Source organism: Trematomus bernacchii, unplaced genomic scaffold (assembly GCF_902827165.1).
Source record: "Trematomus bernacchii unplaced genomic scaffold, fTreBer1.1, whole genome shotgun sequence".
Classification (NCBI taxonomy): domain Eukaryota; kingdom Metazoa; phylum Chordata; class Actinopteri; order Perciformes; family Nototheniidae; genus Trematomus; species Trematomus bernacchii.
In genome coordinates this window covers 1-17920 of record NW_022987344.1, presented here as the reverse complement: position 1 = coordinate 17920, position 17920 = coordinate 1, and the positions used below count along the sequence as shown (strand labels likewise).

The 17920-nt window shown below is 43.4% G+C and overlaps 1 protein-coding gene across 1 annotated transcript in view; it reads right to left on the bottom strand.

The window, feature by feature from the left end:
- Positions 1 to 17829, bottom strand: part of LOC117483623 (PR domain zinc finger protein 5-like) — a gene marked incomplete at its 5' end in the record, with an annotated part of 45896 nt that extends 28067 nt beyond the window's left edge. Inside the window, 7 exon segments of the mRNA XM_034132003.1 lie at positions 417 to 510; positions 7755 to 7915; positions 10369 to 10462; positions 12807 to 12964; positions 13078 to 13162; positions 15684 to 15763; positions 17708 to 17829. Coding sequence (XP_033987894.1) covers positions 417 to 510; positions 7755 to 7915; positions 10369 to 10462; positions 12807 to 12964; positions 13078 to 13162; positions 15684 to 15763; positions 17708 to 17829 — 794 coding nt within the window.
- Positions 17830 to 17920: the final 91 nt, after the last annotated feature.

Genomic DNA, 17920 nt, shown 5'->3' with positions numbered 1-17920 from the left:
TAACACAGATCTCAGGTGTGTCTCACCTGTGTGATGTGGACCTTCTATAACACAGATCTCAGGTGTGTCTCACCTGTGTGGGAGCGGATGTGGACCCTCTATAATACAGGTCTCAGGTGTGTCTCACCTGTGTGATGTGGACCCTCTATAACACAGGTCTCAGGTGTGTCTCACCTGTGTGATGTGGACCTTCTATAACACAGATCTCAGGTGTGTCTCACCTGTGTGATGTGGACCCTCTATAATACAGGTCTCAGGTGTGTCTCACCTGTGTGATGTGGACCCTCTATAATACAGGTCTCAGGTGTGTCTCACCTGTGTGGGAGCGGATGTGGACCCTCTATAATACAGGTCTCAGGTGTGTCTCACCTGTGTGGTGTGGACCCTCTATAACACAAGTCTCAGGTGTGTCTCACCTGTGTGGGAGCGGATGTGGACCCTCAGCGTTCCGTTGCTGGCGAACTTCTGTCCGCAGTACGGGCAGATCTTCTCCTTCTCCCCGGTGTGAGTCTGCAGAGACAGGTGGAGGACGTTAGAGACGAAGAACACCTGATCCAATCAACCTGTACCTGGATCCAATCAGATCCAATCAGATACCTGGATCCAAACTGGTTTCCTCCTCTCCTCTCTCCTCTCTCCTCTCTCCTCTCTAACTGGTTTCCTCCTCTCCTCTCTCCTCTCTAACTGGTTTCCTCTCTCCTCTCTCCTCTCTCCTCTCTAACTGGTTTCCTCCTGTTTCAGATTCGATCAGAGAGTCGGAGAGTTTAAACTCAGAGCGACAGCTTCAACAGCCGAACAACAATACAGGACCCCCCCCGTCACCCACAGAGTCCCTCCGACACCTCGGGTGTTACCTTACAAAGGCTCACACACACACACACACACACACACACACACACACACACAGGTCCCAGATGTGCAGCGAGGACAGAAAGCTGGGTTCCACTCACAGCAGAGAACACCTTCACTACAACTTTCACCACTCTGATGTATTCTGGATATTTACAATGTACCCTAACAAGGCAGGGAGATAGCTGACCTTCACTCTGAATGCTGTCAGGGCGACGACACAGATGGACATGTTCAATCATAAAGGAAATGCAGAGACTGGATGTGTAGGAACTGTGATCTGTTGCACAGTGGAAACGATACGGCAAAGTCACGTTTGAATGCACTGTTTCTGAACGCATGTCAGCTTGTTCAGGATGTTTCTAAAAGAGAGAGTTCATTAAGTGTGTGTGTGTGTGTGTGTGTGTGTGTGTGTGTGTGTGTGTGTGTGTGTGTGTGTGTGTGTGTGTGTAACCGCTCAAACACAAACCCTGTAATTTTCATTCATGCTGACGTCTTCCAGAGAGTCTCGTACAATGAGCAGAACATACAGTACATGCACACACACACAGACACACACCCTCTCACATAACACACACACGCATACACACACCCTCTCACATAACACACACTCTCACATAAAACACACACCCTCTCACATAACACACACACGCAGACACACACCCTCTCACATAACACACACTCTCACATAAAACACACACCCTCTCACATAACACACACACACACACTCTCACATAAAACACACAGACACACACACATTCTGACTGATCGTGTTGAGTATGAAGGTGTAGAATAAACATTAATTTAACAGCTCGTCCATCATCATCATCTCTCTGCAGGTAGACACTGAGACCCCCCCCCCCCCCCCCCAGTAACCTGGCTCTGATCATCTCCCAGCATGCATCTCTTCAGCCCTGCTGCTCTGAGCCCTTTCTTTAGTCCAACCAGCTGTATCTGGATCAGAACCACAGCCTGTCAGATCTCTGCCGTCTGCTCAGAGCCTGCCTCAGAACCACTGGCTCATGTTTTGAAGCTGGAACGCATGTCACAGTGTGAGCATCGCGTCACAGTGTGAGCGTCGCGTCACAGTGTGAGCGTCGCGTCACAGTGCGAGCGTCGCGTCACAGTGCGAGCGTCGCGTCACAGTGCGAGCGTCGCGTCAGTGCGAGCGTCGCGTCACAGTGTCACTCTTATTCTGACTCTGACTCTGATTATGACTCTGACTCTGACTCTGACTCTGATTCTGACTCTGACTCTGATTATGACTCTGACTCTGACTCTGACTCTGACTCTGATTCTGACTCTGACTCTGATTCTGATTCTGACTCTGACTCTGACTCTGACTCTGATTCTGACTCTGACTCTGACTCTGACTCTGACTCTGATTCTGACTCTGATTCTGACTCTGATTCTGATTCTGACTCTGACTCTGATTATGACTCTGATTATGACTCTGATTATGACTCTGATTATGACTCTGACTCTGATTCTGATTCTGACTCTGATTCTGACTCTGATTCTGATTCTGACTCTGACTCTGATTCTGACTCTGATTATGACTCTGATTATGACTCTGATTATGACTCTGACTCTGATTCTGATTCTGATTCTGACTCTGACTCTGATTTTGACTCTGACTCTGATTCTGACTCTGACTCTGACTCTGATTCTGACTCTGACTCTGATTCTGATTCTGACTCTGACTCTGATTCTGACTCTGACTCTGACTCTGACTCTGATTCTCATTCTGACTCTGACTCTGACTCTGACTCTGACTCTGATTCTGATTCTGACTCTGACTCTGACTCTGATTCTGACTCTGACTCTGACTCTGATTCTGACTCTGACTCTGATTATGACTCTGACTCTGATTATGACTCTGACTCTGACTCTGATTATGACTCCGACTCTGATTATGATTCTGACTCTGACTCTGATTCTGATTCTGACTCTGACTCTGACTCTGATTCTGATTCTGACTCTGACTCTGACTCTGATTCTGATTCTGATTCTGATTCTGACTCTGACTCTGATTCTGACTCTGACTCTGATTCTGACTCTGACTCTGACTCGGATTATGACTCTGACTCTGATTATGACTCTGACTCTGACTCGGATTATGACTCTGATTATGATTCTGACTCTGACTCTGACTCTGATTCTGATTCTGATTCTGACTCTGATTCTGACTCTGATTATGACTCTGACTCTGACTCTGACTCTGATTATGACTCTGATTATGACTCTGACTCTGACTCTGATTATGACTCTGACTCTGACTCTGATTATGACTCTGACTCTGATTATGACTCTGATTCTGATTCTGACTCTGATTCTGACTCTGATTCTGACTCTGATTCTGATTCTGACTCTGATTCTGATTCTGACTCTGACTCTGATTCTGACTCTGACTCTGATTCTGATTCTGACTCTGACTCTGATTCTGACTCTGACTCTGATTCTGACTCTGATTCTGACTCTGATTCTGATTCTGATTCTGATTCTGACTCTGACTCTGATTCTGACTCTGACTCTGATTCTGACTCTGACTCTGATTCTGACTCTGATTCTGACTCTGACTCTGACTCTGACTCTGATTATGACTCTGACTCTGATTATGACTCTGACTCTGACTCTGATTATGACTCTGACTCTGATTATGACTCTGATTATGACTCTGACTCTGATTATGACTCTGACTCTGATTCTGATTCTGACTCTGACTCTGACTCTGATTCTGACTCTGACTCTGACTCTGATTCTGATTCTGATTCTGACTCTGATTCTGATTCTGACTCTGATTCTGACTCTGACTCTGACTCTGATTCTGACTCTGACTCTGACTCTGATTCTGATTCTGACTCTGATTCTGACTCTGACTCTGATTCTGACTCTGACTCTGATTCTGACTCTGACTCTGATTCTGACTCTGACTCTGACTCTGATTCTGATTCTGATTCTGACTCTGATTCTGACTCTGATTCTGACTCTGACTCTGACTCTGACTCTGATTCTGACTCTGACTCTGACTCTGACTCTGATTCTGACTCTGATTCTGACTCTGACTCTGATTATGACTCTGATTATGACTCTGACTCTGACTCTGATTATGACTCTGACTCTGATTATGACTCTGACTCTGATTATGACTCTGATTATGACTCTGACTCTGACTCTGATTATGACTCTGATTCTGACTCTGATTATGACTCTGATTATGACTCTGATTATGACTCTGATTCTGATTCTGACTCTGATTATGACTCTGACTCTGATTATGACTCTGATTCTGACTCTGATTCTGACTCTGACTCTGATTCTGACTCTGATTATGACTCTGACTCTGACTCTGATTATGACACTGACTCTGATTATGACTCTGACTCTGATTATGACTCTGATTATGACTCTGACTCTGATTATGACTCTGATTCTGATTCTGACTCTGACTCTGACTCTGACTCTGACTCTGATTCTGACTCTGATTCTGACTCTGACTCTGACTCTGATTCTGATTCTGACTCTGACTCTGATTATGACTCTGACTCTGATTCTGATTCTGACTCTGACTCTGATTCTGATTCTGATTCTGACTCTGACTCTGACTCTGATTCTGACTCTGACTCTGACTCTGACTCTGACTCTGACTCTGATTCTGACTCTGACTCTGATTCTGACTCTGATTCTGACTCTGACTCTGACTCTGATTCTGATTCTGACTCTGATTCTGACTCTGACTCTGACTCTGATTCTGACTCTGACTCTGATTCTGATTCTGATTCTGACTCTGATTCTGACTCTGACTCTGATTATGACTCTGACTCTGACTCTGACTCTGATTCTGACTCTGATTCTGACTCTGACTCTGATTATGACTCTGATTATGACTCTGACTCTGACTCTGATTATGACTCTGATTCTGATTCTGACTCTGATTATGACTCTGATTATGACTCTGACTCTGATTATGACTCTGATTCTGATTCTGATTCTGACTCTGACTCTGATTCTGATTCTGATTCTGACTCTGATTCTGACTCTGATTATGACTCTGACTCTGACTCTGACTATGACTCTGACTCTGATTATGACTCTGACTCTGACTCTGATTATGACTCTGATTATGACTCTGACTCTGACTCTGATTATGACTCTGACTCTGACTCTGACTCTGATTCTGACTCTGACTCTGACTCTGACTCTGATTCTGACTCTGACTCTGATTCTGACTCTGATTCTGATTCTGACTCTGACTCTGACTCTGACTCTGATTCTGACTCTGATTCTGATTCTGACTCTGACTCTGATTCTGACTCTGATTCTGACTCTGACTCTGACTCTGATTCTGACTCTCATTCTGACTCTGACTCTGACTCTGACTCTGATTCTGATTCTGACTCTGACTCTGATTCTGACTCTGACTCTGATTCTGACTCTGATTCTGACTCTGATTCTGATTCTGACTCTGATTCTGATTATGACTCTGATTCTGACTCTGACTCTGATTCTGATTCTGATTATGACTCTGATTCTGATTATGACTCTGACTCTGACTCTGATTCTGACTCTGACTCTGACTCTGATTCTGATTCTGATTCTGACTCTGATTCTGACTCTGACTCTGATTATGACTCTGACTCTGATTATGACTCTGATTCTGACTCTGACTCTGACTCTGACTGATTCTGACTCTGATTATGACTCTGACTCTGATTATGACTCTGATTATGACTCTGACTCTGACTCTGATTATGACTCTGATTCTGATTATGACTCTGATTATGACTCTGATTATGACTCTGATTATGACTCTGACTCTGATTATGACTCTGATTCTGATTCTGATTCTGACTCTGACTCTGATTCTGATTCTGATTCTGACTCTGATTCTGACTCTGATTATGACTCTGACTCTGACTCTGACTATGACTCTGACTCTGATTATGACTCTGACTCTGACTCTGATTATGACTCTGATTATGACTCTGACTCTGACTCTGATTATGACTCTGACTCTGATTATGACTCTGACTCTGACTCTGACTCTGATTCTGACTCTGACTCTGACTCTGACTCTGATTCTGACTCTGACTCTGATTCTGACTCTGACTCTGATTCTGATTCTGATTCTGACTCTGACTCTGACTCTGACTCTGACTCTGATTCTGACTCTGATTCTGATTCTGATTCTGACTCTGACTCTGATTCTGACTCTGATTCTGACTCTGACTCTGACTCTGACTCTGATTCTGACTCTCATTCTGACTCTGACTCTGACTCTGACTCTGATTCTGATTCTGACTCTGACTCTGATTCTGATTATGATTCTGATTCTGACTCTGATTCTGACTCTGATTCTGACTCTGATTCTGATTATGACTCTGATTCTGACTCTGACTCTGATTCTGATTCTGATTATGACTCTGATTATGACTCTGACTCTGACTCTGATTATGACTCTGATTATGACTCTGATTCTGATTCTGACTCTGATTCTGATTCTGACTCTGACTCTGACTCTGACTCTGACTCTGATTCTGATTCTGACTCTGACTCTGACTCTGACTCTGATTCTGACTCTGATTCTGATTCTGATTCTGACTCTGACTCTGACTCTGACTCTGATTCTGACTCTGATTCTGACTCTGACTCTGACTCTGACTCTGATTCTGACTCTGACTCTGATTCTGACTCTGACTCTGATTCTGACTCTGACTCTGATTCTGACTCTGACTCTGACTCTGACTCTGATTCTGACTCTGACTCTGACTCTGATTCTGACTCTGATTCTGACTCTGATTCTGACTCTGACTCTGACTCTGATTCTGACTCTGATTCTGACTCTGACTCTGATTCTGACTCTGATTCTGACTCTGATTCTGATTATGACTCTGACTCTGACTCTGACTCTGACTCTGATTCTGACTCTGATTCTGACTCTGACTCTGACTCTGATTCTGACTCTGATTCTGACTCTGATTCTGACTCTGATTCTGACTCGAGCGAATTTTTGGATTTAAAAAAAATGAAGACTTCTCAGATTTGTTTTTGTTACGTCCTAGTTGATTCTTGGTTCTGTAAAGTCCAGAGTTAAAAGATTTTAAAACCAAGCCTGTCAATAGGGATGTTTTTTTAAAACAAAAAATGAGCCTTGCATCTTAAAATCACCTCAGAAAGACTGAATGTCGTTTAAAACCTGCTGGAGTGCTGCCTGTTGAAAGCTGTTGACCTCCTTTGATGTGAAAATAGTATTTTACTGTTACAAAGAAAAACGTATCCACAACATAATATGTGTTTCTGTTGCAAAGACTAACCCCGGCTTCAGGGAACAACGTGTCGGTGGAAAGAACTGAAGAAAAGAATGTTTTTAGAAACTCTAATGAGCAAAATAAGAGCGTTCTCATCCAGTGGATTAAAGACCAGATCATCCTCTCTGAGAACCTGTCCTGTTTCAATGGGAGTGCAGCTCGTCCTGATCAGACCGTACGGGGTCCGACAGGCGCCAAACGAGCGCTGAGACGATGCAGATAGAAAAACACAAATGTTCCGCGTGTTGTATCTGCAGCGTTTGGTTTCTGCAGCTTTTAGTAAACGCTGCCATGTCTCCTCAAGCTGCTGAATGTTCTCTAAAAGCTGCACATGTTGTTGCTGGAGATGTTTCTTCATGAGGAACATTTGGTTTCTATATCTGCATCCTTCCTGAAGCTGCTTCTCCTGATGGAAGAGTTTTGTTTGTAGTGTGTTTGCACCTGTCGGCCTCCGTAAGTGTTTATAAAAGCAGACGTTCCTAACAACTTGAGATTGCAGGTTATTTTCCAGCAGCTCTGTTCTGAAGTGAATCTGGGACAGAGCGCTGGCGGGTAATGGCTGTGTGATTGAGGTTGTTCAGAAACTCTTTTATTCACCTTCTTGTGGCTCTTGAGGACGGAGGGCGTGACGAAGGCTTTCTCACACAGGTCACACTTGTACTTCTTGTGTCCGTCGTGCACGACCTGGATGTGCACGTTCAGCGTGTCCTTCCTCTTGAAGGTGGCGTCGCACTGATCGCACTTAAAGGTCCTCTCACCTGCGGGGACATTCAGAGAGAGAGACATCTGCAGTTTACTATTGTGGAGCACACCATCATCATCATCACCATCATCATCATCAATGACCCAGTTTCTGCAACAACAGAGCAACACAAAGAGGCTGCAGACAAACAAACAAGCTCCTCACATCCGTCTGGATTCAACAGAAGAGACGCCTCATAATGTTGCATATGGTCTGTTTGGAGCTTTGGAGAAAAAAAGCTGTATTTTGAGATTTTTTGCCGAAAAAGTCAGAATGTTGAGGAAAACAGTGCGTATTTTGAGATTTGGAGAAAAGGGTGACATTTTAAGATTGTAAGAAAAAAGTGAAAATGTTGAGATTTTTGGAAAAAAAGTCCACATTTAGAGATTAAAAAAAAAAAAAGTGATAATTCTGAGATTTTGAGGAAAAAAATAGAGTTTTGGATATTTTTCACAAATTTTACGATTTTCTGAAAATAAGTCAAAGTTTGAAAAAAGTTCACGTTTAAAAATGTTGAGAAAAAAGTCAGACATTTAAGATATCGAGAGAAAAGTCACAATTCTGAGATTTTGAGAAAAAAAACATATTTAGCGATTTTCAGAAAAAGTCTGAATGTTGAGTAAAATACACAAAACACCCAAAAGCCACTCAAATGCTGACTTTGAACTCCTATAGATGTTTTAGAAGCTCTCTGTGCACACTGTTGCATTATGGTCTGTGTATAGGGCTTCACTCAGATACTAACCGTGTCAATGTCTCATCATATGCAGGTTAGCATCCGGCAGATTAGCATCCGGCAGATTCGATGTGCTGCAGACCCTACTCTACATAAAACATCTCAACTTCACAACAAGACTCTGGGAGCTGCAGACAGACTACAGCGATGCTTCTCTATTTTGCAGCCGAACACATCCCGGGGGAAACCGTGAAATAAAAACTGCTCCGCCACATGTTTCTCAGTAACGACTCACTCAGCTGTTCTGCAAACAACCAGCCTATTGTCCTGCAGCAGCACTTCCATTATAGGCACATCATTCAATATCCAGGCTGTGTGTGTGTGTGTGTGTGTGTGTGTGTGTGTGTGTGTTCCTGTTACAAGGCCGCTGACGGTCAGCTCTATAAAGTGGGACAGCAGTGTAAGTGTTTTTAATTTAATGGAAACACTTGCTGATAATTATTGTCAGCGATAACACAAAGGTTTCATTATAACTCACAGCTTCAGACTGGGGTTACACACACACACACACACACACACACACACACACACACACACACACACACACACACACACACACACACACACACACACACACACACACACACACACACACACACACACACACACACACACACACACACACACACACACACACACACACACACACACACACACACACACACACACACACACACACACACACACACACACACACACACACACACACACACACACACACACACACACACACACACACACACACACACACACACACACACACACACACACACACACACACACACACACACACACACACACACACACGATCTGGAGTACTTAAATCCAACAAGGAATAATTGATTGTTCACAAAGAGCTGAAACAGTCTGTCAAATTCTGATATTCATTAAAAAAAGAGCAGATTTTGAGAAAAAGATTGAGGAATAACATTTTCTGAAAAAAAGTCAGAATTGAAAGATTTTGAAAAAACGATTGAAGAATTTTCCGATTCAGAATTTTGAAAAAAAAAGAAATGTGAGCGAATTTTTAGATTTCTAAACAAATGAAGAATTTCGAGAAAAAAGAACTTCTCAGATTTTAAGAAAAAGTCGGAATTAAAAAATGCAGAAAAAAAGTCAGTAATTTGAAAGAAAGTCAGAATTTGGACAAAAAGTCAAAATGTTGAGATTTTGAGGGAAAAAAAATGAATTTGGATTTTTTTTTTTTTAAATCCGTATTTTGCGACTTTTTACAGAAAAAGTTTGCAAATGTTTAGATTTTGAAACATATGAAGAATTTGGAGAGAAAAAATTAGGACTTCTGAGATTTTAAGAAAAGATTTGCAGAAACAAAATCAGAATTTAGAAAAAAAGTCAAGACTTTTCGATTTTCTAAAAAAGTGAACATTTGAGAACAAATTCAGATTTGATATTTTGAGATTGAGATTTTGTGGATCAGCAGGTGGGAAAGGGGGCGGGGGCTAATAAAGGTGTACAGGTACTCACTGTTGTGGATCAGCAGGTGATAAAGGGGGCGGGGCTTAATACAGGTGTGTGATGGTACTCACTGTTGTGGATCAGCAGGTGGGAAAGGGGGCGGGGCTTAATACAGGTGTGTGATGGTACTCACTGTTGTGGATCAGCAGGTGGGAAAGGGGGCGGGGCTTAATACAGGTGTGTGATGGTACTCACTGTTGTGGATCAGCAGGTGGGAAAGGGGGCGGGGCTTAATACAGGTGTGTGATGGTACTCACTGTTGTGGATCAGCAGGTGGCGCTGCAGGGAGAACGGGGTCCTGAACAAGGCTTTGCACTCGTCACACTGGAAGGGTCTCTCCTCAGAGTGGGTCTGCAGAGAGAGTTTACACACAGTTAGGAGAACCAATCAGAACAGAGTTAGGAGAACCAATCAGAACAGAGTTAGGAGAACCAATCAGAACAGAGTTAGGAGAACCAATCAGAACAGAGTAAAGAGCCCCCCCCCATCATGCAGATTGAGTTTGTTGACCTGCAACTCTTAGTACTTTTAAATCCAGGCTGAAGACTTTTCTTTTTCCGCTGCTTTTAATTGAACTCTTCACATCTCATTACGTTACATTACATTACATGACCTGTTAGACGCTTTTATCCAAAGCGACTTGCATACATTCAATACTGTGGACAAACCCCACAGGAGCACTTTGGGGTGAAGTGTCTCAGGGACACAACGACATGCTGACTGCAGTGGGGTTTGAACCTATCCCAACACCAACGCACAACCCACTGCACCACACGCCTCCTTTGCATTGCACTGTAACTGTTATTCATGTTTTATTATCTCTGCTTCTAATGTGTGTTATGATCTTAATGTCTTTCATTTTTGTAAAGCACTCTGAATTGCCTTGAAAAGTGCTGTAGAAATAAACGTTCCTTTCCTCGATGAAGACGAGCAGCTGGAGGGGCTTTAAGTTCAAAGTGCTTCTGTTTCCCCCTTAAACCCAACCTATCTGTCTGAGTGACAGCCCGATCCCCAAAGTAAACAGGGGGGGGGGGGGACCCCACAGATAACAGCCTCCAGGGGGGGGGGGACCCGACAGATAACATTTATTTTTTAAAAGTCAAAGTTTGGAGATTTTCTTAAAAAGGATAGGATTCAGAAATGTTGAGAAAATTAATAGAATTTGAATAAATCTCAGAATAAGTCAAAATTCTGAGATTTTGAGGAAAAAGTCAGAATTTAACACGTTATTAACGCGTTAACTTGACAGCCCTAAAAAAACACATTTTTCTGAAACATTTGTGAGTTTTTATTTATTCATTTGTATTCTTTCCCCCCTTAGTTTTCCCTTGAACCCACTCTCCCTAGCTCTGAGCATTTAAGTATTTTCAATTAAACTTTGAGTGCATTATAATGTAAACAGGTTTATAGTAGAAACAGAACCAAGAGGTCCGAGTTAAACCTTTTCTATTTGACGCTAGTTTTACATTTTGATGCAACATCGTTCAACGTAATGCTATATCAGGGTTGAGTCTGCAGGGGCCACCGTAACTCTGGATTTGTTCCGTAACTGGTGCAAAATATGACTCCGCAGCTTTAAGACATGAAAACACTATTATTTCCTGCTTCGCTCGAATGCAGTATTTACAACGAAAAGTGGGTGGGGCTTAATTTAGACATCAGCGCCCTTATGTTATATTTATCTATAAAACCCTCTGTATATCATATATACCAGACGTCTCTGCACACCTTTACATGCAGGAATAATAATAATAATCATTTTAAATATTAACCCCCATGTTGGGGAAACACTGAACGTCCTCTTCCAACATGAGAGTAGCATGCTAACAAAGGTATCAACTGTAGCTGTGAACATGACAGGATGTATGATTACCTAGAAGAGCATCAGGACTGTTTGAGGCATATGATAGCTATGTGATTAACATGATGATTCAGCCTCTATGGAGATAGACATATGACAAGCATGCTCATTTCTGACGTGGAGCTAATCTGAAGTAAACATTGAATACTGCTTTCTATTCCTCCATCTTGTGACTGTGTAACTCCCTCTCTTGGATATCAGCATGTGAAGGACACTGTTCAGGAACTACTTGATGCTCTGTATGTGATGACTACTTCCATTCTGGAGAGGATCACACATACATGGATCCTGAGGTTGAAGCTCAGTGATTATTAAAAAAAAATAGTATTCAGAAAGTCAGATTTTTGAGATTTTAAGAAAAAGTCATATTTTTGAGAAAAAGTCATATATTTGAGAAAAAGTCATATTTTTGAGATTTTTTGAGAAAGATTCAGATTTTTGAGAAAAAGTCATATTTTTGAGGAAAAGTAAAACATTTGAGGAAAAGTCCGAATTTTGAGTTTTTTGAGAAAAAGTCAGAATTTTGAGATTTTGAGAAAAAGTCAGAATTTTGAGAAAAAGTCAAATTGTTTGAGATTTTTGCCAAAAAATCTAATTTTTTGAGAAAAGTCAGCATTTTTTAGATTTGTGTGAAAAAGTCAGATTTTTGAGATTTTGAGAAAAAGTCAGATTTTTGAGATTTTGAGAAAAAGTCAGATTTAGGAGATTTTTGAGAAAAAGCCAGATTTTTTAGATTTTGACTACTTCCATTCTGGAGAGGATCACAAATACATGGATCCTGAGGTTGAAGCTCAAGCCGGGGACCAGGGAGAGTTTTCTATCACGTTCACTGACCTTCTTGTGGTTCTTGTAGACGTTCCTGTGGGCGAACTCCTTCCCACACAGCTTGCACTTGTAGGGCTTGTCCTCGCTGTGGATGATCTTGTGAGCCGTCACCTGGTCGAGGCGTTTGAAGGAGCGGCTGCACACCTCACAGGTGTACGGACGCTTCTCTGAGGACACAATGCATCATGGGAAGCACAGAGACTGTTACTAGGTCTGAAGCAGACGGGGAAAAAACATCACGATGCAAAAGGTGTTTCTGTTTCTGTTTGATTTGCCTCACCTGAGTGTGTGATCATGTGACGCTTCAGCTGATTGGTGGAGATGAACTTCTTGTCACAGGCGTGGCATTCCAGTATTTCATGAACCTGCAACAGAGGACTCTTTAAAGTAGAGACACTACATACTGATATAGACCTGAACATCAGCAGGAGAGGACTCTTTAAAGTAGAGACTCTACATACTGATATACACCTGAACATCAGCAGGAGAGGACTCTTTAAAGTAGAGACACTACATACTGATATACACCTGAACATCAGCAGGAGAGGACTCTTTAAAGTAGAGACACTACATACTGATATACACCTGAACATCAGCAGGAGAGGACTCTTTAAAGTAGAGACACTACATACTGATATACACCTGAACATCAGCAGGAGAGAACTCTTTAAAGTAGAGACACTACATACTGATATACACCTGAACATCAGCAGGAGAGGACTCTTTAAAGTAGAGACACTACATACTGATATACACCTGAACATCAGCAGGAGAGGACTCTTTAAAGTAGAGACACTACATACTGATATACACCTGAACATCAGCAGGAGAGGACTCTTTAAAGTAGAGACACTACATACTGATATACACCTGAACATCAGCAGGAGAGGACTCTTTAAAGTAGAGACACTACATACTGATATACACCTGAACATCAGCAGGAGAGGACTCTTTAAAGTAGAGACTCTACATACTGATATACACCTGAACATCAGCAGGAGAGGACTCTTTAAAGTAGAGACACTACATGCTGATATACACCTGAACATCAGCAGGAGAGAACTCTTTAAAGTAGAGACACTACATACTGATATACACCTGAACATCAGCAGGAGAGGACTCTTTAAAGTAGAGACACTACATACTGATATACACCTGAACATCAGCAGGAGAGGACTCTTTAAAGTAGAGACACTACATACTGATATACACCTGAACATCAGCAGGAGAGGACTCTTTAAAGTAGAGACACTACATACTGATATACACCTGAACATCAGCAGGAGAGGACTCTTTAAAGTAGAGACACTACATACTGATATACACCTGAACATCAGCAGGAGAGGACTCTTTAAAGTAGAGACACTACATACTGATATACACCTGAACATCAGCAGGAGAGGACTCTTTAAAGTAGAGACACTACATACTGATATACACCTGAACATCAGCAGGAGAGGACTCTTTAAAGTAGAGACACTACATACTGATATACACCTGAACATCAGCAGGAGAGGACTCTTTAAAGTAGAGACACTACATACTGATATACACCTGAACATCAGCAGGAGAGGACTCTTTAAAGTAGAGACTCTACATCCTGATATACACCTGAACATCAGCAGGAGAGGACTCTTTAAAGTAGAGACACTACATACTGATATACACCTGAACATCAGCAGGAGAGGACTCTTTAAAGTAGAGACACTACATACTGATATACACCTGAACATCAGCAGGAGAGGACTCTTTAAAGTAGAGACACTACATACTGATATACACCTGAACATCAGCAGGAGAGGACTCTTTAAAGTAGAGTGTTTAAAAGTTACAGGATCAACAGAAAGTAAATCTTGTCCGTTCCCCCCCGCCTGACAGAAAGTAATTAAAGTGCTGAAAAGTTCCCTCTCGTCTCCGTCAGCTGCAGTAATTGCCTGAATATCCTCTGATATGTTAATGTTCAGAGGAACATGTAAAGTTTAATAACGGAGCGCTAAGCGGCTTTACGGACGTCTCTCTGATGGAGCGCAGCATTACTGTAATAACACTCTGCGAGGACTCAATTAATCTCAACAACTCCATTACATGAGCAGAAACATCCTATCACGCTGACCTGGATTCACACTGTGCCGCTCAGACCTCAGCCTGGTGCATGATGGGAAATCTGTTTTGCTATTCTAAGCCCAATATCAGCAGGACTGAAACTGTGGAGGACGATCAAATACGTCCAGGTGAGTTTTCATGTCTAAGAGTTCAGAGAAGACTTGATTCATCTGGATGATGGATGATGACGAGAGAAAATGAAAAGTCATCATTAGCAGCAGAGATCATTCATGAGGAATGTCAGTAAATGAAGGATAACCAATCAGAGGAGAGAATAATCCAATGCCAGCACACAACAATCAGTGATGGATCCATAAAGAAAGACATATTTTAAAGCTGCAATTGAATACTTTTTAGGCGAATAAAAAGTCAGGAAATGTTTGAAATTGTCAACCCCAGTGTCTCAGAGTCCGAGCTGATGTGTCTGAATGTCCAAAGATATTCACGTTATATCAGTTTATTCTTTATTCCAACACCAGACGTCTGCTCTCAGCTCTCAGCCGACTAATCAGGACGTAAAATGGCCCAGAATTCACAACCTTAGTATAAATATTGAGAATTCAGTGTTGGAAACAAAACTCAGGAATCAGGATGAGAGCTGCAAACACATGTTGTCTTCTGGAGTCATGGTCTGGTGTTTAAAAAGTCTGAAAATAAGTAAACATGTCCATCCCAGTGTCTCAGAGACGAGCGTTTCAATGTCCAAAGACAGAGAAAAGCAGCCTCCAGATTACAGAGGGACACTGCAGAGACATTATAGTTTATTATATTCATCAGTCTCACCTTCCTGTGCTCCTGCAGGTTCAGAGAGGACGAGCACTTCCTGTTGCAGATCGTGCACGTGAGTTTCCGGCGTGCGCTCCCTGCAAAGGACAGAACAAATAGAAGAAGAAATGACCAAAGGCTGCAGGACTGAGGACAGCAGCCAGGACAGAGACAGAGTCCCAGCTGAAGGGAAGGAGCTTCAGGTCCACATTGAAAGAGACATTACACAACAGTGTTATCTTGAGATGAGTCTAATGCTGCACGGCCTGTCATAGGGAGAGGAGCTTCTGGAGAACTGTGTCTTTACGCTGAAACTGGGTCATCATTTATCAGGACATGCTGTGAGGTCCTCCTTCTGCAGCTTCCTGAAGGACGGCTAAATGATGCTAAGACGGCTAGCACTAGCTTAGCACGATGTGTTTTGAACTAAATGTGAGAAAACGTCCTGCAAAAAAACACACGTCGCAAACATCGTAAGCAAATATGCTGCAATGTTTTGGTTGAAACAGAAACACATTGTGTAGTTGGGACACACACACACACACACACACACACACACACACACACACACACAGACACAGACACAGACACAGACACAGACACAGACACACACACACACACACACACACACACACACAGCCCTACATCCCATCACTTCAGATACACAGGTCAGATTGTACAGAGCGAGTAATGAGAGTCTCTATCATCAGATTACGCTGATCCACTTTCTGAGAGGACCGTCAGCTTCACTACAGCACGTCGTGAGTTAAACTGCGGGATGTGCTGTTTCTGTGTGGGTCCCTGAAGGCAGCATCTCCCTGCTCCAATGAGATGTCTCTGTTTCTGTGTGGGTCCCTGAAGGCAGCATCTCCCTGCTCCAATGAGATGTCTCTGTTTCTGTGTGGGTCCCTGAAGGCAGCATCTCCCTGCTCCAATGGGATGTCTCTGTTCTGTGTGGGTCCCTGAAGGCAGCATCTCCCTGCTCCAATGGGATGTCTCTGTTTCTGTGTGGGTCCCTGAAGGCAGCATCTCCCTGCTCCAATGGGATGTCTCTGTTCTGTGTGGGTCCCTGAAGGCAGCATCTCCCTGCTCCAATGGGATGTCTCTGTTCTGTGTGGGTCCCTGAAGGCAGCATCTCCCTGCTCCAATGGGATGTCTCTGTTTCTGTGTGGGTCCCTGAAGGCAGCATCTCCCTGCTCCAATGAGATGTCTCTGTTTCTGTGTGGGTCCCTGAAGGCAGCATCTCCCTGCTCCAATGAGATGTCTCTGTTTCTGTGTGGGTCCCTGAAGGCAGCATCTCGCTGCTCCAATGGGATGTCTCTGTTCTGTGTGGGTCCCTGAAGGCAGCATCTCCCTGCTCCAATGGGATGTCTCTGTTCTGTGTGGGTCCCTGAAGGCAGCATCTCCCTGCTCCAATGAGATGTCTCTGTTTCTGTGTGGGTCCCTGAAGGCAGCATCTCCCTGCTCCAATGGGATGTCTCTGTTCTGTGTGGGTCCCTGAAGGCAGCATCTCCCTGCTCCAATGGGATGTCTCTGTTCTGTGTGGGTCCCTGAAGGCAGCATCTCCCTGCTCCAATGAGATGTCTCTGTTTCTGTGTGGGTCCCTGAAGGCAGCATCTCCCTGCTCCAATGAGATGTCTCTGTTCTGTGTGGGTCCCTGAAGGCAGCATCTCCCTGCTCCAATGAGATGTCTCTGTTCTGTGTGGGTCCCTGAAGGCAGCATCTCCCTGCTCCAATGGGATGTCTCTGTTCTGTGTGGGTCCCTGAAGGCAGCATCTCCCTGCTCCAATGGGATGTCTCTGTTCTGTGTGGGTCCCTGAAGGCAGCATCTCCCTGCTCCAATGGGATGTCTCTGTTTCTGTGTGGGTCCCTGAAGGCAGCATCTCCCTGCTCCAATGGGATGTCTCTGTTTCATCATCTCCACATATTAACACCTCTCTATGAAGCCCAGGCAAAACGTGACATTTCAATATAACAGCTGACAGACCACTGGCCCAGGTGACAGGAAGTGATGTCACTCACCTTCACCTGTACAGTCTCACCTGTGTGGACGTTTCCTTTGTGCTTCTTCAGAGCGTCTTTGCTCTTAAATCTCTTCCCACAGCTCTCAGCTTTACAGATGAAACGAGCGTCTCCTTTACACGCCTCCTTATGCTGAAGGAAACTGAGGAGGAGGAGGAGGGGGGGAGGGGGAGGAGGAGGAGGAGGGGGGGGGGGAGGAGGGGGGGAGGGGGAGAGACGAGTAAGAGAAGAGG